This window comes from Uncinocarpus reesii, genomic scaffold (genome assembly GCF_000003515.1).
Source record: "Uncinocarpus reesii 1704 scaffold_2 genomic scaffold, whole genome shotgun sequence".
NCBI classification, from domain to species: domain Eukaryota; kingdom Fungi; phylum Ascomycota; class Eurotiomycetes; order Onygenales; family Onygenaceae; genus Uncinocarpus; species Uncinocarpus reesii.
Window position 1 is genome coordinate 4146515 of NW_003052499.1, and position 23389 is coordinate 4169903.

Here is a 23389-nt window from a genome sequence, read left to right on the forward strand (position 1 = left end):
GGACGACGTGGAGCTCCTCACATTTCTTTTCGGGGGCGTGCTTCGATATCTTTCGAAGGATATCAGGGACCTCGTGCCAGTTTCCATTGCACCTTGCCGTATCTAATAGCTCGACATAACGACGACCTTTGCTAACGACCTATGCTCAAGCCATTTCGTCAGCAGCCCAGTCACGGATGATAGTACATAACCATTGGAGGGAGACACCTACCGTCATGGTTTCTCATATATGACACGACATATGAGTGACAATGTTGCAAAGCAAGCATTTTAGGGGAATCTCTCGGTGCTCGTCATGTTGATCGTCATTGTTCGTTTTCAAAGAGTTGCCAGAGCTGGCTGTTGGACGCGCTAAATCGTCCAAAAATAAATTTCCACACCAACGATCTTTCATCCAAGCCAGAGAGCAATTCAGGCAACGACAGAGAATGGCTGCATTGATGCTCAAGGGATCTTGTCCGACTCTTTGAGATCATTTTTACAATCCCTCAGCCAATTCTAGCCGCATCCACGATTGATACCAGCTCCTCCGCATCAACAATGGCTTCTACTATGGCTCTCCGGGCAGCCACCCACCGATTGACGACGACGCCGGTTGAAGAGCTGCCTTCAGCGGCGGCATATTTGGCGTCAACCTTATGCGAAAGTAGCTCTATTTTGTCTGCGCCGGAAAACCAGCGAAAGGTGGCGGGCGCACCCGATGCTGCACTGCTTGTGACAAAATTGAAGGCTCGCATTACCAGCTTGCTTCAGGACAAAAGCATTGAAGGACGATGGACCGCAATTATACTAGTCAAAGCGGCGATAGAGGCTGGTAAATGGGAAATACTGCGTGGTTGCGAGCCTTGGGTTCGTGCGCTTTTGGCCATTCTGGGGGTGAGTCTTTCTATCAAGTATCACTCTTTGCAGCCTGGGAGTCATGTCAATAACGAATATTTATCTGCAGAAACCGGATCCTTTGTCGTCCAAAAAGCTGTCTCTCGTTACCCTAACGCGGATCTTTCAGCTTACTCGCCAATATCCGACCTTAACACGAGAAATCACCACTCCTTCACTACCAGCATTTATAACTGCGTGTTTAAACCTGATATCCAGCAAATCGGCATCAGATAGTCGAAGGAAGCTGAAAAGAAACAGCTCTTTAGTTGCGTCTGTCTTTAGTTCTTTCTTGGAGCTACTTCCAAACCATCCCACGATATTCCGACCGTTCTCCGCGCAAATACACGATTTACTCCTGCCGTTAATTGGATCCATTGGCTCAGCTGATTTCGTTTCTGAACCTCCTGTTTTGATTGCCCAACGATTGCTTGTGGCGCTGCATCATTGCGCTCCAAAAAATACGGCCGGCGAGGAATGGTTCAAAGGATACCGGTCAACCATCTTGTCCGCTCATCATGCAGGAGACCATCTATTCCGAGGAATCAAGGAACAGTGGGAGTCTGCGGATGCCGAACTACGCCACTCCTCGAAGTCCAAAGACTACAGTACCCCGGTTGGTGATGATGGTCAAGACCCCCTTGGTCTACAGCCGTGGAATGGCATTCAAGAAGGGAGCGGCCGCCTTGTCAGTTTGCTAGGGTTACTGTCACAGTTCCTCTCATGTCCTTCGCATTCAAGCGTATCGATCCCTATTGGCTCTACTCTTGATCTAACGTCCCGGCTAGCTTCGCTTCATGTTCCGGCCTCAGAAGGTGAGGCTGAAAACTCGCGTATGATCAACCGAGAAGTTAGCCGGTCTGAGAGAGAAAGCCTGTTCAGCGAGCTGCCAGCGATCTATATCTCCACGTTGAATTTGCTCACCGCAATAATCAAATCATTTGGGACCGGAAGTGTTTCCATAGCTCAAAGCTGCCTTGATCAGGCGCTTTGTATTTTCGACAATGCAAAAGAAAGCAAAACTGTCCGGACGGCAGCCTATCGGTGTATCAACACCATCTTACCCGTTATTGGATGTACATCTACCAAACAAGGAGTGTCGCTGTTAACTCCGGCGATACGGCTGGCATGCGCTGACCTGCTGCCTCAAGCTCAGGACAACACGCCAACAGAACAGAATCCTAAAGCCAAGGGAAATCAAACCGTAATCAACGCAGACGCTTTTTTGGGCACAAGTGCTAGGTCTACAAAAGTAGACACTAGCTCATCGGGCTTTCAGGACGTTCAAGCCATCGCCTGCCAAACACTGGTCAATACCCTTGCATACTTGCCGACCGAACTAATTCCGTTATCGTTACGTGCAGAAATTGATCGTACTGCAATCCTTACTGGGAATGCGAAACTTATGATGGCGAGTATACTTAATCCTATCCCATCTACCAACAACCAACCCGGCCATGCGAGCATCCTGCCGTTCCTCGCTAGGAATAACAAAATCGACCTGGAGGTAGAAGGTTTACTAAGACCACGGATGCCTGTTCTCACGACTGGCGCAGGAAAACGCAAATTCGATTTCGCAATCCAACAGAACGAGAGCGATGTAGAGGAAGCTTTTAATACGGCAAACCGTGATACAATTCAACGACCAGTTCTAGCAACAGAGAACACTGTACTAGCAGACTTGGCCCCCAAACCAATGGATATCGACACTGCAGGGCTAGACAGCAGAGGAACCAAGAGGAGCCGTGAAACTGACAGCGAGCCTCAGCAAGCAACCGCACCAGTTATTATTTCTTCTCCAGGTAAAAAAGCCCGCGCGGATATGGAAACACCGATTATCGACACTTTGCAGGAAGAATCATTGCACCAACGAGCTGCATCGGTAGAAATGCCCTACGCTGGAGAATTATTGAGTCATAAATCAGTCGTTCCAAAACCGGGCGAGGATATCTCAGAACCATTGGAACCAACGGTCAGCCAAGGCTTTTTCCAGGCCAGCACCAGCGTGTTGGTGCAAAAGGATATTGTCGCTGTGAATGAAGATGAAGAAATGTCGAGCGGCGATGAGATTCCACAACTTAATATTGAGCCAGATACAGATGAGGAGGATGACATTTCTATGCAATAAGGCTCAATATGCTGTGTGAATTTGTGTATCATGAGAGAAATTTTAGCCCCCAATGGTCTTAATCTCAAAAAGTTCCGAAAGCCCTGTATCCTCATAATATACATCTAATCTATCTATTTGCCTTGAGAAAACTCCGCAAGAACGAGACAATAGATGGCTATGGCCAATAAAATCTGCAAAGACTACATTTAAAATATCTCAACCCCTCGCTGCCACCATTTCTCGCCTTTCCACAATCCAAACCATTTGCCATGCCAACACCACCATCCCTCCCCTACAGCCCCAAATCCCAATCCTCGAATGGGGCTGACTGGAACAGGCTCGAACAACCAAACACCCCCTTTAGCAAAGTCGTCCGCCACAAGGTGACCGGTTAACAAGATCCAGAAAATGAAGAATGCGAGGTTGGACCACCGCCTCAGCCACCTGGGGAGCGCAAACGGTAAATGTGCGCAAATCTCCCCCGCAAGTTGCTGTATCAGTATGCCCGGAACCTGAACGACGAAAAAGGAAAACGGTCCCCAGGGACGTGTAGTTCCGAGCTGAGTATAGCTTCCGCAGGCGTGAATCAATCCGCTCAAAGCAAAAGCAACGATTGCGCGCAAGAGCGGGAAATAAGGTTTTTTTCGAAGGAAATGTGGTAGATATGGGAACACCCACGCGGTGGGCGACACAAATGCGAACCGGAAGACTTGGTGCCACCATTTACTCCAGGCGCCAGCTAAACCTTTGTCGAGTACGGAGGAAAGAAACGGGCCGAAGAGGTTAGGATAGAGCCATGGGGCATCGATTGGGACCCTGACGCAACTGCGTGGGCCACAGGACAGAGAGATAAGCAGATAAATAATGCACAAGCAACCGTAATATACCATCAGTGCTGAGACTATACCGAGGCATATGAGAAGGTAGTGGTATGCAAGGGCGGGTATGCCTGCATATTGGCCAAGAGGCGCAAAGAACGCAGGAGGTGGTGAGTCTAGAACTCCCCAGAAATATGGATCTTGCATTACAAGTACTTTGATAAGATCCAGCCTCAAATAGTGGATGGCCGTGGTCGTTAGCATAGCCTTGAGAGCGGATTTCGTTGCAGATTTGTCCGGCGCAGGTGCCACGTTTGGATTACTCCAGTTCCACCCGGGGCCTCGAAAGGAAAACGTGGAGATGTCGAGAACCCAGGCTAGGCGGTGCGAAAAAGTTTTCGGGAATGGCTGCCATCGATAATATGTTGTGTAATGAGTGCGGCCAGGTTCCTTGACGGGAGACGTTCCCGAGTTGTTCATATCTCGATCCGAGGAGCGTCGACGGGCTGGTGTTCCGTTCAGCTGACCGTGAAGATGTCCCAATCCTGTCCTTTCCTCAGGCCCATCTCTGTTTACTACAGAGTCAACGCCATTTAGTTTGGTCTCGCAGATGGTGGTGTCTTTTTCTATCCTCTTAAACTTCCCCTGAACGTCGTTGAACACAAGGAGGGTTGCGCTCCAAATGGTATGCCAGATAAAGGCCAAACCAACACCGTAGCCGTTCGCCATAGCGCGAGAACGACATTTGCGGATGGTCAAGATATTCAAATACAAGACCAGACAAAATGAGAGCTGCCTGGCGTACTTGAACGCACCCTGGCGAGGCCATGGCACCAGTAACACCCCAACAGTAACGAAGAGGGAGACGAAATCATGGGGGAATATCAGGGGCGAGATCTGTCCGTCCTGCAGACGAGCGTTGAATTCCTGCTCCCGTGCCGCCAATATGGCACGGTATCCTGATGGAACGGGGGACTGTTCCATGTGTAGCCGCGAGAGAACAGAGGGAATAGGCTTATCTACTCCGTAGCAAAGTATTCATCCAGGCTCCGAAGATGGGTTGCTCTCGCGTTTGCCCTCGTCTAACTGCGATTCTGATCACAGCCGATTCAAAAAAAAATGTGCGAGAGGCGTTGAGTGTGGCTGACTGATTGGCCGGCGGATCGCATTCATCGTGGCACGCCCAAGTGAATTGGTCAATCTGCAATCCTCCGCATGAAGAAATTTGCTGTAGGCTCGAGCCCGGGTCAAAGTCGCTGTTGGCTCGGAAAAGACCGATCGCTGAGATGCTCGCCTCGTCGCTGCGCTTTCATCTCCTTCACCGTCTATGCCTTCGTTGGATCACTGCAGGTGGCATCTCTCAGCTCCAGGTTCCCGGTTGACTCATGTGTAACTACGCGCGATGGCAAGGGTTTACTCAGGATGACGAATATTTAGCCACCCTGTTGATGGTGCTGGTGTCTCGGCGCCAGTCTCACGCGCAGACAGTCAGCGTCCCTGGGTGGAAACGCGATATTTTGAAGGAAGAGTCCATTGAATATGAAGAACTGTTCAATTGGCCGTGGGAAGAGGCATGCTTTGCAGAAACTGATAAAGAGGCGGCCTCTTCGTGCTTCCACAGTTTCTCAATTTTATCTCAGCAGATAGAAGTAATTCTACTGCTTCTTTTCTCTGTTTTATATCCATTTCCACCGTCTCGAGGATTCATCATGGCGTTTGGAAGCGATGTATCCGTCAATGCCTCCAAGTTCCAGCCATGTGCGATTCCCGCCGCATCGCATGAATTCAACAAGCAGATAATGAGCATGCTAGATGGCCATCCGAAATGGTGGCAGGTAGAAATGCGCTCATGCTCTTCGCTAGTCGTTTTCACTAACCATGGCCATGCAAGACCGGTGCCGAAGCGTTTAGAGAAATGATACGCCGCGGCGAGACTGCATTTCCTATACCACCCAAGCTTGATTGCGGCCAATCTTTTATGATCCCTTCTCGTGAAGCAGGCCGCAATATTCCATGCAGGGTCATCAAACCGAGCGGGGACTCTACGCCGTCAGGTGTCTTCCTCCACTTTCATGGAAGCGGATGGGTCTTATCAGATGAATTGTCGTAAGGCTATCAGTCCACAGACAGCCTCACATGCGTGCAACAATTGACAATGCTTCTCTCAGTCAAGACCCCCTATTGAAACATTATGCGGATGCCGCCAACCTCGTGTCGATATCAATCGCGTATCGGCTTGCACCTGAGCATCCGTTTCCTGCTGCGCCTGAAGATTGCTATGATGCTGCGGAATGGCTTGTGGACAATGCCGAAAAGGCGTTTGGTGCGCCCTTGCAGTTCATCGGAGGAGAGGTAACGTTTATCTTCAGCTAGACGGTCTATATACAAAACACTGAAAATGTGCCTGACTTTGGAATTAGTCTGCGGGAGGCCACCTCTCCGCCCTAGCAGTTCTTCACCTCCTTAGCCACCAGGATCCAAAATATTCAGACTTCAAACTACGTGGCCTACTTGTCCATTATGGCGCATTCGATCTCTCCTACACTCCCACAATGTTTACCTATCAACGGAGCCCATCACTCGTTCTCGATCGAGAGACCATGTCTCAATTTACCGTAAATATACACCTCTTCCCCCAATGAACCGGAGCTAATAACTTCCCTTACAGGACGCTTTCGTCCCCGATCCTACACTTGACCGCAAACACCCTTCCATCTCCCCATTATATTTCAACTTTCGGTCCCTCACCGAGTCAGGTAAATCCCTTCCGCCAGCGCTATTCACTTGCGGGACCGAGGATATCCTACTCGACGATACCGTCTTCATGACTGTAAAATGGCAGATGGCTGGCGGGGAGGCAGTGGCGAGAATCGTTCCCGGAGCGCCCCATGGGTTTATCGGGTTTCCGCCAGCAGTGGTACCTGGAGTCCAGGATACTCTAGATCTGGCAGCGAAGTTTTTGAAAGATAAAACTGGCAGATTCGCATGATTAAGCTGAGCTGCATATGCAATTATAGACCTTTCCCTGCCTTGTAGTATATACGTCAAAATGAATTCTAGACTAAAGAACAGGACTTCAAGCGATCTATTTAGACCAGGAACATCTGTAAATCCTTGCCTGGGCTCCTGACCGATTGCTTATACCGTAACAAATGTTCAGGGTATTTTAAATTCAGCATTAGAAGGAGAAGTATGCTTTAACCTCTGGATTAAAATTTCCATTGTCCTTCCCCTTCCTTCTCCTTCAACACCGTCACTAAAAAAATGCAGGGCGTGAAAAAGACCGGGAGCACTGATGATGAGCAAACCACAAAATCAGAGTCTTTCAACTTGGTAAAAGAAATAAAGTAAAAAAAAAAAAAAAAAAAAAAAAAAATTGAATTTTCAATAGAGATTGTTGCAAGGCCGCAGCCGAAATGAGACCCTGGGTTTTGGGGTACGAGAGCTGAGAGCGGGCGGGATTACTGCGTGGCACAACGGGTTGGATTCTCCTCGACAATGGGAGTTTTTGGCGAGCTGCCAGCCGAGTTGGCACTTGACTCAGAGGTGCCTGTGCTGTCTCGGTCGTCTGCTCCGTCGAAATTACCCGAAGGTCTTTTCGCTGGAGACGGATTCACGGGGTTTTTGGATGAGTCTCCCGGTTTGGTGGGTTGAGACGCAATTTTTGAGGTTGCCGCAGAGGCTATTGCTGGCCTGCTCGGTGCGCTCGATGGAGGAGCGGTGGAAGGTTGTACCGGTATGTTGGAACTTGTACGGACGGCATCGTTAACTGGTAATGTTGTAGATGGATTCGAGGATCCACCCGAAGGATTAGCGAGTACATGATTAGTCGCGTTTGGTATTGGCTGTGTAGAAGCCGTAGTAACGGGTACATCGGTAAGCTTGGCCGGTGAAGGATGGTGGACGGAGCCCGGGATATTTGCAGCTAAAGGTCTAGGAGGCACGCTGACAGAGGGTGATGTAGTGTTATGCGCTAGATTAGCCATGTTTGTCATCACGGGTGGCGCGGGCATGCTAGAAGATGTAGGCGGTACACTAGGACCTGCAAGGGCATCCGTCGTGAATGACGCATAGGTTGCTGTCCGGCCATTGGGTGGTTGCGAAGACAGAGCTGCGTATAAACTGGTATCAGGCTGAAGAGGAGGCGGCCCAGAGCCTGCAGGCTGAGACCGTAACTGAGCGGCCAATGGACTTGGAGCACCAAAAACAATATTAGGGTCCGTGTTGAGACCACGATGGAATACTGGGCCAGGCATGGGATATCCCCCTGATGTAGGCGGCATTGGGACCCTGGGTGGCGGCTGGGAGAAGAGCACGTTGTTAATGTACCGATACGGCTGTTCCATCGCCAATCTCGAGTCCTGTTGCTTCAGTCTCTCAGCTTCCTTTCGCGCCCAGGCCTCTGGGTCATTACGCTTTAGTCTTTCATCGTCAAGTTCAGCTTGAACAGCTTGCTCCTCTTCTGGTGTGAGTGCATCATTATCTTCACGCTGGAAAGTTTCAGTGAGCGCGATTTCTCGAGCAAAATTAGGTCGTTGTAAAATCTTGTCGAGAACCTTGGGGTCTTTTCCTTTAAATTCGGAGAGATCTCGCTGCTTCACTTCTTTCGGCGGAAAAAGATATGCTTTCTTAGACTTGGAGGCATATCTTATCGGGTTCTTTTTGTCAATCACCCGGAAAGAAAGCTGGGTTTTGAAGACAGTCCTGTTATACATCGCATCTTCGTATGTGCCCCCGGAGACGAAACGATAAACAAACACGGGTTTCGTCTGTCCAAACCGATAGGCTCGTCCAACTGCTTGTTCCTCCCAAGTGGGATTGAATGCGAAATCAAAGATAATCACGCGATTGGCGCCGGGGATATTGAGACCCAAACCGCCCGCTTTCGTGGAAATAAGATAAACCTGCATCGGAGAATCGGTCCTGTTGAAATATTTTGTGGCCACCTGCCGGCTCGAAATCGGCGTCGTTCCATCCAGACGACAATATGTCCAACCGTTCTGCTTCAGGATGTGTTCAAGATAGTTGAGAGTGGGAATGCTATGAGAGAAAACCAGGACCTTATCGCCGGCGCTGACTGATTCTTTGACAATCTGCTCAAGCATCGTCGCACGATGCGAAAGCGCCGTAGACTTCAGATCGCTTATTCCTTCAAAAACACGCTGGACCTCTTTGATAACTTCCGGGCCCAAAGTCTGGCTGTCAGTTATGTCATCGATAACGCTTTCATTTTCCGAATCCTGCAGCACACCTTGCTGCTTTTTATCGCGGTTCTTCTTCAGTATCTTTTCCATGAAGCACGACGGATGATTGCAAAGAAGCGATAGTATCGCGAGCCAAGCCCACAAACGCGCGTTGGGCACGTCGTCTTTTCCGGTTGACAAAGTCGCGACGTAGATTTTATACGCCTCTTCCTGAATGGCAGTCAGGGGCAGAGTGATGACAAATTCCACTTTCGGAGGAAGATCGCCTTTCAAAACTGAAATGTCGGCACGGTTCACTTTCGGATCCAGGTCTTTTTTCAGTACTTGGAGCCTCTTTAAAGATTCCCGACGTTCAGCCCGTGTGCTTTCGCGATACAGACCCGCCTCGATGGGTTCAACATATTTCGCTTTGAACTGCACAAAGTCGCCCAGGTACCCAGGAGCAATCCAATTGATCATTGAGTAGTATTCTTCAAGATGATTTGCGAGCGGAGAACCTGTAAGGGCAATTCGACTTTTTGATTTGAAGCCGCTCGCTGCTTCGGCGATTCCGGTGTTTCGATTTTTCATCTTGTGTGCTTCGTCGGCAACGATGATATTCGGCCCATCAAGGAGCTGCTTCTTGATTGTCTCATGGACCTTCGCACCAAGAGAAGAACCCCGGCTTTTGGTTGCTCGGTTAAGAATGAAAGCTCTGAAAATATCATAGCTCAAAAGGAGAACACCGCCTTCGGAATGCCATGCTGCGATCTCCTTCAATCGCTCCCAAGGCTCCATTGACTGCAAAATCTTTCTGATCGGGCCGAGATTGCTCACTGACTCCGGGTCTCCTGGTCTCCACATTAGGAATTCCTCCCACCAATTCTCGATTAAAGATGATGGGCACAAGATGAGCGTGCGGGACTCGCGAAAAGTATCTGGGATTTGTTTCCGGAGTTCGGGATCTTGTGAATTTGCCACATTTGCGATAGTCACTAGCAACGAGATACTGTATAGAATCAGCAACGGGAGCATTGAAGCCCAAACATAACCACTAATACTTACACCTGCATTGTTTTGCCCAACCCCATGGTATGGGCAAGAAGGCAACCTTGACGCTTTTCATCTTTGATTAACTCTCTCCACATGAATTGCATTCCATGTAGCTGGTGCTGCTTGACGCGACGACCAATGTGAGGATCCAGATAAATTACAGGCTCGTCGAAGCTGATAGCTTGTCGAATCGGGTCACTATTTGCCACTCCTGAGTTTTGAAACCTCTTCAGCAGGCGTTGCTGCTGCTCCTCTTGAAGCTGAACTCGGCGTTGTGCTAGTTTCTGAGCATTTATCGCCTCCTGGCTTTGTTTTACAGCACGTTTTCTTTTCCTATGAGGCGTACGCACAAAGTCCGATAAAGCATCCGCTTCCTCATCAGCAGATTTGCTCGACATGTCGGAGTCCGTGTTCGATTCCGCGGTGTCCTCTACGGAAGATTTCTTGCTCTTCTTTCGCGCCCTGGGCCTCTTTTCTGCATATGTCCGAACAACATCGGCAAGAATAGGAAGAAACTGTCGGATCTTTTTCTTCTGCAGTGCATATTCGATGGCCTGTTTGTTTATGCGATCCTGATCGGATATTCTTTTGCGTGAGACCCATGATATGTAGCATATCGCCATTCTCATATACAGCCTGGAATGTTCGTTACTGTGACCAGGAATCGTGGTCTCATGTTGCGACATGTTCCGCAGGCCCCTGCACATGACATCTTTCAAATGGCCAAAAGATTTCGTGTTGAAAATCTTTTTGATGCCCTCTCGGTCTTTGTCGCCCATTTGGTGAACGTAATATACAATCAAGTGAGTGGGGTGCTTCTCAAGCTCTGCGACCGAGGATTCTAAAATCTGGGCAAAATCCAAATCAGCGACGTTGGTCGACGCGCCGGGTGTGACAGAGGGGCTCTTTGGAGGCTCGAAATCACCAAGAATATGCGAGGACGAAGAATTCCGTGGCTTGCTATTCAACGGCGGCGTACGCACGTTAAAGGTCTCCCGTCTCTCGTTACCAAGGCTAGCATCCCCGTCTTCACTATCGGTCCGTGTAAGATCTACAACATCAATTTCAACTGGCTTTCGTGAATTCTTGTTTGAGGAGGGCGCTGCGTGACTTTTCCGAGCAGGTTTTCGCGCATCCTGGCGGCCTCGTCGAGATTTTCTCTTCTTCCTTGCGGAAACAACTTCATCTTCGTCGGATTCTTCAACAGTAGGGAGGAGGCTTGGAGGAAGTTCGTCCACAAAGCCTTTGCTGGGGATTGTAGGGTCTTCGTCGGGGACAATGAAATCATCTGTGTCATTGCCGCTATTATCGGTATCAGAGCCCAATGACTCTTCATCGTCCGGCAATTGAATGGACCGCAAGGGTTTTGGCTGCGAAAAGTTCGGTCCGGGCACCTTCAGCGGACACTTCTCACGCTCTAAGACCTCAATGATCCATTTATGGTGCTCTCGTTCAAAAACCGTTTGCTCCATGGATTGGCATTGCATCCGTACATCCTTGGCTTGAGACCAGGGTGTCACTTTTATGGCTTTCCGGAGTTCTTTCAGACGGCTGTCCATGTGGGCAATTTGATTAGAAGCAGCTTTGATATCTGCTAGCCGGGTTTGTTTTGCCCTGGCACGTCGCCATATCCGTCTTGCCTTGCGCTCCTCGATTGGACGCTTTCGGGATTGCCATTTACCTACGAAATCTGCAATACAGGAGTCAATAATGGAGTCAACATCCGTCTGTGACAAGAATTTCGAGGCCTGTGGACCAGCAACGTTTGTTTGCTCATGCTCCTCTTGTATCTCCTTCCAAGTTTCGGAATCATAATCTCCTTCGGAGGCAGACTCGCCATATACCGGCAACGCATCGTGTTCGCCTTTAGGTGGATATTTGGTAAGTAAGTAATGCAGTTCATCATCTCCAGTAACGAATTCGGGCCAATCAGAGACATTTTCCCTAGTGACATTGACCTTTTTTCCATCTTTAATAAACAAGGAAAAAAATCGGGGGTCTTCCCGTGATAACGATGTGCCGTCGTAAGGAAATACAGCAATAGCAGGCTTGCCCTCCTTGGTTTTGAAGTACTGAGGCCTCTGGCGAAAATAGTATCGCATCCTCTGATTCAGGACATGGCGATAGCCTATGGGACACGAATCCGAACCCTCTATGATGAATGTATCTTCCTCGCTGTCACCTCCATCGCCCATAGTATCATCGTAGAAGATCGTTGAAATGGCCTTTTTTCTGTCAAGATAGCGTCTCGGGCGTGTTTGAGGCTTTTCAGAACGCGTCGTTAGGGAGGTAAGTTCTAACCTCCGCCGCTTTTTCCCATCCTTATCTGTCACATAATGTTCGCCACGGCGTCTTTTTGTTTCACTATGACTCCCCACGATATCGGGAAGCAGCTTCGGACCGGGAGGGGTTGGATTCTCTGCCGGTGCCGTGGCACCGACTGGTCTGTCAGGTGAGGGTTGAGCAAAAGCTCGCTCGCTGCTGTCGATTGACGTGTCAACAGGTGCTGGAGTGTTTTGCTGGGAGGAAGCAATCCCGAAGGACGCCGCTCGCTGCAAATATTCATGTGAATGAACCGCCGCATTTGGGGTTCGGAAAAGGTGCGGAGAGCCCAACGGTGCAGGACTAGCGATGGAGGCGTAATTCTCCGGCTTGATATCTGCAGAGGTTAAGTGGCCAGCATAATCTCTGTAGCCCCGCGATAGTCCTTGCAAGTATTGGACGGCCTGAGCAATCGTTGCGCGTTGGCCCAGCGACTTTATCCCAAAATCCTCAGCCAGTGTCTGTTTGTTGATTTCAGTCAGTAGAACATGACCGGTAATGTCGTTTTCGCGTAAAGTCCTTTCTAAGAACACCGGATTCGGGCGCGGCGGAGGGACTTTGGAGCGACTCCAAGCATCAAATGAGCCATGACAGAGGTATGCCACCACCTCGTCGATCGACCAGTCGAACGGATCCCTGTCTTCCAGCAGACCCTCCTCCATGAGCAAATATCTTATATGTCAGCTAGACCGGAGGCATTTCAACGCATCACGTTCCTTATCAGCCGGGCGGGCGTCGGCACGAAAAGATGGCGAGATGAAGAGAGAGGATGGTGGATTCTGATCGTGAAAATTGAGAGTCAGCAGGCATTGAAAAGAGCAAACGAGCGCGCCAACTAACAGGATGGCTGACCAGACTGCCAACCGCTCACTGAACTGTCCCCCCGCTCCTCCTTGCGCCTTGTCAGTCTCACTTGATTTCAACATTTTGATATACATCCAGACAACGCGCTCACGTGAGTTGGTGGCGATTCACTACTAGTTCCTGCGACGCGGCGACACCCGCGTCTACGCCGTTACCACTCTGTACTCTGTCTCTCAAGAGAATCAAGAATCTTGTCTCTCACCTTTGGAAAACAACCAGAACCTCTGATAAGATGTGCTTTTTCCAGGGAGGTTGCTGCGTAGGATCAAACTGGCTGCACCCTTTGAGCTCAACTGGCGCGAGTTGACAAAAATTGTCATTTTCAGAGGAGAGGTCATTTAAAAGGCGAAGACTAAAACTACTAGAATCATATGATCCCGATTACAGAAATCCATTTCTATCCACGGTGCAGCCGTCCTTCAAAATCTGGTGAGCGCTGGTACTGAAAAGTGCCACTGATAATGGCCCTGGCTCTAGGTTTTTAGCCCAGGCAATTATCTCAGAAGGAGAACAGGAAGAACAAGATTGCTAATACGAATTTGAGTATAGTAGTTACAGCAGCAACTAGCTGTCTGCTCAATTAGAGTGTACATAGAAGCAAGTTGGCAAGCTTGTGCACCAACTTTCCATCTTCTTCGCTCCCTCCACCATGGAAGAGGAAAAGCTTATGGGTTCATACGCAGAGTGGCTGGTATAAAAAGGGCCTGAAAATCCCATGGGCCAGTCATGGTGAAAGTCCAAACTCGAGGTCCATACCCTCAATATCAAGTCTCAGACATCCTAGCAGCTTGTTCTGCAGTTCGAATCCAAAATGGTGTTTGGCTGGGGTATGCTCGCTTTTACTCGGACCCCTTCCACTAGATAAATTCAAGTGCTGACCGAGTATCTTTGCGAAAGGAGAATCCCATGAAGCTCAAAAACAGGTCTATGGCAATGAGCATGATCCCAAATTCTCGCATGAGCTCCTCGCTGGCGCTGCTTCCTTTGAGGGGTTCAAGCTGTTCGAGGACCATCAGCGCAAGAAAGGCAAGTCTACACTTGAGTTTCCATTCAAAAGCATGACTGCTAATGCGGCGTTCCGCGAAGGGAAACAAATGTCCCATCAATTTGCGAAGGAACTGCTAGCCGGCTTTGTTGGAGCCGAAATGGACAAAATGGCCCAGAAGCGGAAGATGGATCCCCAGCAACATGAAGACGCGAGGAGATATGCCCAGTATAATGCGGAGCAGCTGTATGACCAGCACTATGTCCAGGGCCAAGGGGCAGGCCAGTACGATCCGTATCAGTATACCGCACCGCCGCCATTTTGGTAAAAGCAGTCCGTACACACGGTTCCAGTAGATAGGGATAGTCAAAATGTAATCTCGATGGACTTTATACCGCCCTGCGAGCTATCTTTCATCCCTTTCCCTCTTCTTCACTGTTCGGCCTCGCTCCAGCTTAGAAATCGGGGCTGGACCAAGCGGGGTGCTGAATAATCCGCCCCTCGATCGCCTACAAATATCTCAAGGCTTCATCATCTTGCGTTTTGGCGTAAGCATCGGCTTTTTTTATTTTATATTCATTTATTTCTTTATCGATTGCGTGCTAGACTTTGGTTGATTTCCATCTAAACGAGTGAATATTCACTCAAAAACATATAGACTGCAATGGATCAATCCGCATATTCCACTTACCCCCCGGAACTCTCCTCGGAACAAAAGAAATATCTAGTTACCACAGTCAAAGACTGGACGATACAACATGGCTTGGCTGTTAGACCGTCTCCGGATGTAGTATCAAACGCGTCAGATGCCAATTCTGTCCTGGCGACCAATGCGCCTGTGACTTTGTTCCCTAGTCTCTTCCCAAAATCCTGCTATGACTCTGCGGTTTCGGTACAGACCGTTTATAACGAATTGTATGCTGCAATCACTGCCGATGAAGCCTGGCTAGGAGAGATTATTGAAAAGTAAGCTGGTTCCCCGTTCTAGATGAGCGCCATGTGCTAATTACATACCTAGCCTCGTCGACGTCGACGATTTTGTTGCCAATTTATGGAAAGTCCACAAGGCGGTGAAACAAGAGGGTTATGTCCAATCGCTATCGGTAGGCCTTTTCAGGTCAGACTATATGCTCCATACCCCAGAGGGAAGCAATGAACAATCTCTCAAACAAGTGGAGTTCAACACCATCTCGTCTTCGTTTGGCGGGCTATCATGCCTCGTGAGCAGAATGCACTCGAATCTTTTATCTTCTCCACCGGGAACTCCAATTGCATATCCATCGCACCAATCCCTGAAAGAGGGTGCTATTCCAGAAAATACAGCTATTGTGACCCTGGCAGCGGGGCTTGCTGCCGCCCATGAAGCATACGGAAGCTCCAAGTCATCCTCACCACTCCCGCTGTGCATCCTCTTTATTGTCCAGGATGGAGAACGAAATTTGTTCGACCAGCTCGAACTCTCAAGTCGTCTTACTGAGTTTCACAAGATACCCGTATTTCGCGTAATCAGCTCAGACGTCCTCAGGTTGACCGCTATTCCCCAGGGAAACCACTCTCGCCCACTAATATACACGCCACCGCATGCTCCTTCGGTCCAGTTTGAAGCAACCACCATCTATCTTCGAAGTTTCTACGGACCAAAAGACTACCCAGATGAAAGCGCATGGCAGGCGCGTGCACATCTCGAACGCTCAGCAGCAATCAAATGCCCGACGATCCTCAATCAATTGTCGGGATGCAAAAAGGTCCAACAAGTGCTCGCTCAGCCCACCGGGCCTGACCATTTGTCTCGATTCCTTCCCCATATCGACCCCCAAATCATCAAGCAGTTGCGCGATACATTTGCGCCACAATACGATCTCTCCTCTCCCGGTCAAGGAAGAGACCTTGCCCTCAACCCAACGACCGCAGCAACTCACGTCCTCAAGCCCCAGCGTGAAGGCGGCGGGAACAACATCTACCGCAATGCTATTCCCGGATATCTGCGGTCCATGCCCGAAAGGGACTGGAAAGGGTGGATTTTAATGGAGCTCATCCAGCCACCAAATTCAACAAGGAACATTGCACTCCGTAGCGATGGTGAGGTGCTGACAGGCAATGTTGTTGGCGAACTGGGTATTTTTGGGACAATACTATGGGACAATGCTAATGGAAAGGTCTTGCGAAATGAACAGGGAGGCTGGTTGATGAGGACCAAGGCCCAGGATAGTGATGAGGGAGGTGTTGCGGCGGGCTTTTCTTCGCTCGATAGTATCCTCCTTATTTAGGGATGATTAAGGGAAACTGGAGGGCATAAGCTGTAAAACAAGTAAAGGATGAGAACGGAAAGCAGCGCATTTGAAGACCTGCTGGCATTGGATCTATCTACGAGTAAAACCTAAATAAGTTCAAGCTGCTAGGGATACAATCTCTGGGGCAGTAAGAATATCAAAGAAGATAAAATAAACAAAGAACAAGATCGAAAAAAAAATACAAGAAGGCCCTGAGGCTCGCACATCTAAAGTCATAAGTCATAATTGGTAAGAATAATGGGTCAGAAGAGAATAGTCATAAGGGAAGGCTTAAAAGCTAGCACCTCTCTTTGCCGCACGCTGGAACAGCAATAAACCAGAGATAAACAAGCACAAAACACGGGAAGCACCGCGAGCAAGCAAAGAAAACAGGATATGGCTAGGTAATAAGAGCCGGGAATCACCATCCCAAACATGACTGTGAGAGAGGCGAAAAGGCCAAGAAGTATCAACATGCCATAAACAGGGGAAGTAGTAATTCACAAAAAGAAAAGTAAAAATAAACCAAGCAGATCAAGAAAAAATTTGTTCTCTTTCCTTCTTTTCACCCTTGCAGCTTCTGGGGGACATTTAGGGGCAATGTCAAAGCCTTTGGTGAAGATCGTTTGAAACGCTGAGGACGGAGTGAATTATTCGAAAATCGAACCTGTCCTCAAAACGGAAGATCCTCCATAAGGAAATTTTCAAAAGAGCGCTGGGAGGACGAATTTCTTCTGTGCCTTCCCGTCCAAGGGAACGGGTTGTTGCGGCCCATGACCTCGCCAGTGTTCATGTTCAGCTTGTGGTCATGGTGCTGGCGGACCGAGAATCCCATATTGCCGTTGAAGCGATGCGCTGAGGGGCTGTAGTCAGAACTATATGCCGAAGTGTGGTTATGGAAGCCCTCCATTGCGACATTGCCGAAGTGTTGGGTGTAATCGACTTGGTGGTTCTGGATGGGGCAGTCGAACAGAAACGGATGATCGAACAAGGAGTAGTCGATCATTGTGCCTTGAGAGGCGGCGGAAGAGAAGACATCTTGTTGCTGAAAAGTATTGGAAGCAAATAAAAAGGCGTTGTGCATCGCGTTCATGTCAACGCCTTGGGTATCCATTCCGCTGCTTGGAGAGGTCTGCAGCTGATGATATCCCAGAGCTGGAAGTGACTGATAGTCATTGAATGGCGACGAATAGGCGGTCATTTCATCGCCTGTGGCCATATCATACCCTGGGGAGCTATAGTGGTACGTATTGCTTGAGTCTTCAATCGCATTGGAATCAGTAAATAAAGCTAACGTGGTAGCAGTATCCCCAAAAACACTTTGAGGCGTCACCAAACCTTGCGGGGTTTGGGCGCTGGAGGCAGTCGAGAGCCCAGTCTTCTGAGGAGTCTTCCAGCTCATTCGTGACCGGGGTGCTGATTTGGGGGTGGAGAGAACCGATCCGATCACTGATGATTCTTGGCTCTGGCTAGCATTGCCGACTTCGGAATTCCCCTTGCTTTTGGATTTAGCCCACCATTCGGGCAGTTGGCTTTCTGGTAAGTTTCTCCAATCGTCTAAACCGGAATCCATTGCTAAGACTTGCAGCTTGAATAACAGCTCGATGCTCTCATTGAGACGACGTCCCGGGGTATGAGACTCATTGCCGTTATCCAAAAAGGTATCCAACGGATAGTGTTGCGGTGTTGAGTTTGGATAGAAGGATCTTGACTCCAGGACGGCAGGCTGGAGGTCGCAACGAACTTTCAAGGCCGTGTTGTGCATAATGTTCTCAGCAGATAATTGTTCAACACGTTCAACTTCAGCCTTGGTAACACCACCACGACGAGCAGTCCAGCACGACAAACCAAGAGGCTTACGAGCGTCACGTTCACGTCTCATATTAAGGACGTTGTCCGAAGGAAGCTCTTCTTTGGCGACCGGCATCCTAGCTTTGATGTCTCGGTAGGTGAGACGAGTGTCTGATCGCATCCAAAATTCGATGAGCCATCCAGAAGGCTTAACAGAGATATATCGTGGCAAAAACGGAAAGTTTCGCACTGGATTCCCTTGATAATCGAGGACGACCATGCCGTTTTCCACCAAATTTCCAATATACTCCGAATTGTTTCCATTTGGCGGCTCCAACCTGAAAAGGAGGAGAGGAAGATTATCTTCAGTGTACGATGAATGGTACGGGTGGTGGCAGGTATGAAACTTGTCGGGGAGGCCGTCGTCTATAGAAGAGTTAGCGGCAGGCAATACTGGTGAAAAGGGGGTCAGCTACGGAGAAGAAATACTTACGACGGCATTGATAGTTCAATCCCGATGGATCGAAGTTAAAATAAGGTCCGAGGGCTACTCAATTAGCAAAGATGTGCGTACAAGAGGCGAACGGGTCCTTACTCATCAGAGTCAAGTTCTTCTCGGCTACATCTTCAGTAGCTTGAGTCCGATAGGCAACGTTCCCGATAGATTCAGGAGTAGTAAAGCCAGAATACGCAGCCTTTCCTCCGTTCGAAGCTTGGCTAAAGGGGGATGACCCATATTCGGAACCTGAGGGCTCAGACGGCTCCCTGTTCTCCCTCATTGCAGTGCTCATGTTGAGCCACATTCAGGCTGAGAAATAAAAGAACCAATTCAATGCTGTTAAAATGTTGCAGCGAGGTGTTTATCAGTAACAATATTTGCTACTTTAGCAAGGTAAAAATGTTGTATCAGAAAGAAATATTGAGTGTGGAGTAGAGAACAGAGTGATATAATTGTGTCAAAGTGAGAGAGCGAAATTAGCTAGCGAGAAGTTTAGGAACAAAAAAGTTATTGTGGCAGGGGGGCTGGTTAGCGAGCTTGAATTCTGTCGAAAGTGAGATATGGAAAATAGGTGAAGGGACCATATGAGCTAAAAATTGAATGGCTGGGAGAGCTATGGTAATCTCCTTGTTGGATATCATGTGTAGTAGGAGAGTTGCTCCGACAATTCACTTGAGCTACCTTAGTGCCATTAACTGGACATAGCCTGCAGCTAGCTGCCATTTTCCAGGACCTGAAAATACTTGTATAGCTAGAGAAGATCTAATGATGAAGAATACCAGCTGTAGATCATTTTGCCATACAGCTCTGAGGGCCCTTGCGTGGAGATATAGCAATGCTTAAACTCCAGTAAGGTTGCATATAGGGTTATCAGATGGATCCGGAACTGTCATGGAAACCCCATTGTAGGGCACTTAATCTTAACTGATTAAGCTGCATTTTAAAATGGAAAATCAACGAGCTTCGTTCAATCTTGAGATTTCAGATTGGCTCTGTGATAAGTTGCTATCTTGACTCCAAAACATGCTTGGGTATTGTCGTGTGCATTGTTGTAGAAGAAGCACATCTCCAACCAGAAAAGACATGGCATAGTCATACGCTTTTCAATAAATACATTAGAGAAAACATCTTTTCTTTTCATGGATAATTATAATAATAATACTAGTAGCGATAGAGTAATTTGAGATTTAAAAATGCGAAATAACTAGCAATGTCGTCGTGAGAAGAAGAGGTGAAGTTGAAAAAACTCGATGAGCATTGGCTGTCGGCTTCCCACGGATCTCCCCCACCACCCGCAACCTTAAATCAACCTCCGAACGATAGACAACTTCGGAAAAAAAATCAAAGCTATGAGAAGAAAGGAAAAGAAAGAAACAGAGTAAAGCAACAAAAGCAAAGTACGGCTAAATCAAATTCAAATCGGTAAGAACCATAAGAACTCGTTGTAATTCAATCAAATTCATTAGGCAAAAGTGTTCGAACTATGACCCCCAAAGGACCTGGCCGTTCAATCGGATGGGAGAGCACTGATTTTTTGCAATTCGTGGCAACCAGATGGCAATTAATCTGTATCCATCTCTTCTTCAGAAGCTGCTGAAGAGATCCTTTAGATACTTGTATTCGTCATCGTTGAGCAGGAGCTTCAACATTTCGTCGTCCTCTTGATCGATATACTCGACCTGAGGGCCATGTCTAGGATCCAGCCATTCCGACCAATTTATTTGCACCGCATTCCCAAAAAGCCGTTCCAAGGCCCCTGCGACCGGCTGGAGAACGTCCATTTGTTCTTGAATTAATCTGCTGGTGCCGGTAGGGATATAAGGCTCCTCGTCTGGGACGAGTGGCGGCATCTCGGTGGGAGGATTCAACGTATTGAGACCAGTGTGTTTCCATTCCAGCGCACTCCATGCAGTGTTTGCAGAATTGTCGGGTATATCAAGTTTCTCTGGCTCACCTAGTTCTCGTGGGTCCTCTCGTTCTTGCGAGCCCCCTGCTTGTCCCGGTTCTTCTGGCTCTTGCAATTCCTCGAACTCCTCAGCCGCTTGAGGTTTGTCGGCTTCCATTTTCTGTTTTTTGGCATTTCGTTCCGGAGTTTCTCCCCTTTTCCTTTTTCCTTTTGATTGTTTGAGGTTCTCGCCATTCACATAAGAATCAGTATTTATTCGGTTGTCTTCCTCATCGTTGGTTTTACTGCTTCTGTTTTCCATGCGGCCATCCTCTACAGGACGTTCATTAACTCGGCGATTGCCGCTCCCATTCGTTTCATGTAACTCGTTGACAAAATAATCGTTATCAGTCTTGTTTTCCTGGCCAGCAGTATTCAAAACCACAGAGCGGTCAGTTCTTAGCGCACCATACTCCGCGTCATCATTCCGAGAGTTCATAAGAGACGGAAAGCCTTGTCCAATACCACGTCCAAAATCATAATCGAAATTATCATAGGTGTTGTATCCTTGTGACAGCTGACTGCTGCTAAGAAAGCCTCGACTGACCTTGCCGCCCAAATCGAAAGGGTTATCGTAAATATTTATGTATCTATTGTCCGGGGCCGCAGGCTGATTATCGCAGGGAAAACTGCGACTGAGAGAATTGCAAGGGAACCCGCTCGGACCTGGGTTGGCGCTAGTAGAGGGCCGCGGAGGGTTGGAAGGAACATTTTTCATGTACATTTCCTCGTACCTCTTAGCTTTCTTTTCATATTCTTTCGGAAGAGCAACCCTCCCTTTGCTGGGGTCATGTGGGTCGATTAAGCCGGGAGTCAATCCCCTCGTCGTATTGTCTTCCAGATTTATGTTACGATTTTGCAACATCTGCTCTATACTTTTGATATGCGCTTCCGTCGTTTTGTTCCCAGTCCCCCAGGTGGTTAGATGAAATAATTGGCGGAAACGCACTCCGCGTTGCTGTAAAGCATTGGAATTCACGACGAATTCTGGATGCATTCTGTCGAGGATATCTTGCAGATGAATTCTCCGATCTAAACGCATCCATGCTTCAACTTTCCATTCCTCCACATAGGAGGCGATTCGATCTGGCAATATATCTAACTCCTTCAATAGAGGCCCGTTGGGGTATGGGGATAATTTCGTTGGCAAGAGGTCACTACTCCTGCTCAATGGCTCGGTCGGGCGAAACTGGTACAAGATGTCGGGAAGATTATTCCACGACCAATGTCGCTGCGAAGGAACTATAAGTGTGATGTTCCTCTTATCGTCGCGCGCCTGCGAACTATTTTTACGTGGAGCTTTCTCTGTTGTAGATCATTAGTTGATGTCCGAGGATGCTTTCTCCAGCTTATCGCTTACTCTTCTGTTTATTCTGGGTCTTAGAGCCCGAGCCAGAATCCACCGGCGCAGCCGGTTTCGATGGCGACGGAAAATCTACCATTTTTTCTCGAGAGACTCGAAGAAGTTTGCAAAGATAAATAGATTAAAGCAACGAGAAGAACTAGAGCCTGCTCGTGTGAGAAAGGGAATCAATTGAGACTAGCTCTTGATCTGAAAAGACAACAGAATATCACTAGAAGAAACGCACATCAAGGAAAAAAGAGAAGAACAAGAAGGCGGAGACGAAGGAAAGGAAAGACGAGGAGAGGAATCTGGGAGAAAATGCTTTGGGTCCCATCTTGGCCTCGAATCGCAACATAGAGATGAAAATTTTTCTTCTGATATTCAATAGAGACGAATATCGTATACATCACGGCAAGCTCCGCTATATGATATCTATTGATATGTGGGTCGTGGGGGGCCGGGAATGGTTCCCGCCGGGAAGCTCCTCTGCGCGGCCATTGTATGCTTTGGCTGAATGGTATTGATAAGCGGGTCCCTTTCAACAAGGCCGGAGCTCTCAAAAGCTTAAACAGAAAAGAGCATTGGTTCGTGTCGATGGGGATCTTGTACGCATGCCTGATTGCCGAGCTAGGGCTTTCGGTATTACGGGGAGAATGAAGACGTCCCCAGTTAATATCCAGGTATCATCTAGCAGCATTACTTCTGGAGAGAAAAGGTACGCATTTGACAATGCCCATTTGAGAAACATATTTATCAAATTTGGTATTTGATAGGGTATATCATAAGAAAACCAGCATCTGGGAGGCATTCGAGCCTGCATGCCTAGGGGAAACATATGAAACACTCGAAAGAAATTTCAACGGGACCTCCCATTAAACAAAAAGGATTTGCTTGTCCGAGTGACTCATGCTGTTTCAGATAGCTGCTTCACTGTGTAGTTGCGGTGTTGTAAGGTCTTGAGTTGGAGGACATCAAGTATGTTGAGATGTCATTAAGCTTTCCCTCTATTCCAGATTCGGATCACAGAGACTAACTAGCCTTATTAAGTCTAGTGTAGCTAGCTTATTAATGCTGTCACGTGGTACCCCGTGCCCAAATCTGCGCTACCTGGTTGCCTGGCCTGTCGTAGCTAACTAGCTTAGTTAGCAAATTTCAAGGTTCCCTTCAACTTTTGTCACCGTTTCATTCCTCCGATCCAGCGGACGCACGCGCGTAGTATCCGAGGGGGCGGTTTACAACCATTACGGAGTCCCGCGGCGCCTCCAAAGTCCCCCACTCCGCTTGATAAGGGTATAAGAGCAGAGCTATGGTTTGATGCTTTGCAATTG

General features: G+C 48.4%; 7 protein-coding genes across 7 annotated transcripts; 3 read left to right on the top strand and 4 right to left on the bottom strand.

The window, feature by feature from the left end:
- Nucleotides 1-540: 540 nt before the first annotated feature.
- Nucleotides 541-3004, top strand: UREG_04360 (uncharacterized protein; the record flags this gene model as incomplete). Its single annotated transcript, XM_002544797.1, has 2 exons — nt 541-876; nt 1007-3004. 2 exons carry the CDS (start codon nt 541-543, stop codon nt 3002-3004), a joined length of 2334 nt encoding a protein of 777 aa, XP_002544843.1.
- A 188-nt stretch (nt 3005-3192) lies between these two features.
- On the bottom strand, nt 3193-4788 carry UREG_04361 (uncharacterized protein; the record flags this gene model as incomplete). Its single annotated transcript, XM_002544798.1, has 1 exon — nt 3193-4788. One exon carries the CDS (start codon nt 4786-4788, stop codon nt 3193-3195), a length of 1596 nt encoding a protein of 531 aa, XP_002544844.1.
- A 725-nt stretch (nt 4789-5513) lies between these two features.
- Nucleotides 5514-6793, top strand: UREG_04362 (uncharacterized protein; the record flags this gene model as incomplete). Its single annotated transcript, XM_002544799.1, has 5 exons — nt 5514-5639; nt 5696-5910; nt 5931-6156; nt 6225-6419; nt 6473-6793. 5 exons carry the CDS (start codon nt 5514-5516, stop codon nt 6791-6793), a joined length of 1083 nt encoding a protein of 360 aa, XP_002544845.1.
- Nucleotides 6794-7265: 472 nt separating this feature from the next.
- Nucleotides 7266-13288, bottom strand: UREG_04363 (uncharacterized protein; the record flags this gene model as incomplete). The annotated part of the gene is made up of 3 exons (XM_002544800.1): nt 7266-9996; nt 10053-13034; nt 13203-13288. 3 exons carry the CDS (start codon nt 13286-13288, stop codon nt 7266-7268), a joined length of 5799 nt encoding a protein of 1932 aa, XP_002544846.1.
- Nucleotides 13289-14037: 749 nt separating this feature from the next.
- UREG_04364 (uncharacterized protein) lies at nt 14038-16478 on the top strand (the record flags this gene model as incomplete). Its single annotated transcript, XM_002544801.1, has 5 exons — nt 14038-14053; nt 14124-14535; nt 14666-14759; nt 14870-15177; nt 15230-16478. The coding sequence occupies 5 exons, from the start codon at nt 14038-14040 to the stop codon at nt 16476-16478; spliced, it is 2079 nt and encodes a 692-aa protein (XP_002544847.1).
- Nucleotides 16479-17154: 676 nt separating this feature from the next.
- Nucleotides 17155-19063, bottom strand: UREG_04365 (uncharacterized protein; the record flags this gene model as incomplete). The annotated part of the gene is made up of 2 exons (XM_002544802.1): nt 17155-18698; nt 18847-19063. 2 exons carry the CDS (start codon nt 19061-19063, stop codon nt 17155-17157), a joined length of 1761 nt encoding a protein of 586 aa, XP_002544848.1.
- A 1291-nt stretch (nt 19064-20354) lies between these two features.
- UREG_04366 (uncharacterized protein) lies at nt 20355-22158 on the bottom strand (the record flags this gene model as incomplete). The annotated part of the gene is made up of 2 exons (XM_002544803.1): nt 20355-22021; nt 22077-22158. The coding sequence occupies 2 exons, from the start codon at nt 22156-22158 to the stop codon at nt 20355-20357; spliced, it is 1749 nt and encodes a 582-aa protein (XP_002544849.1).
- Nucleotides 22159-23389: the final 1231 nt, after the last annotated feature.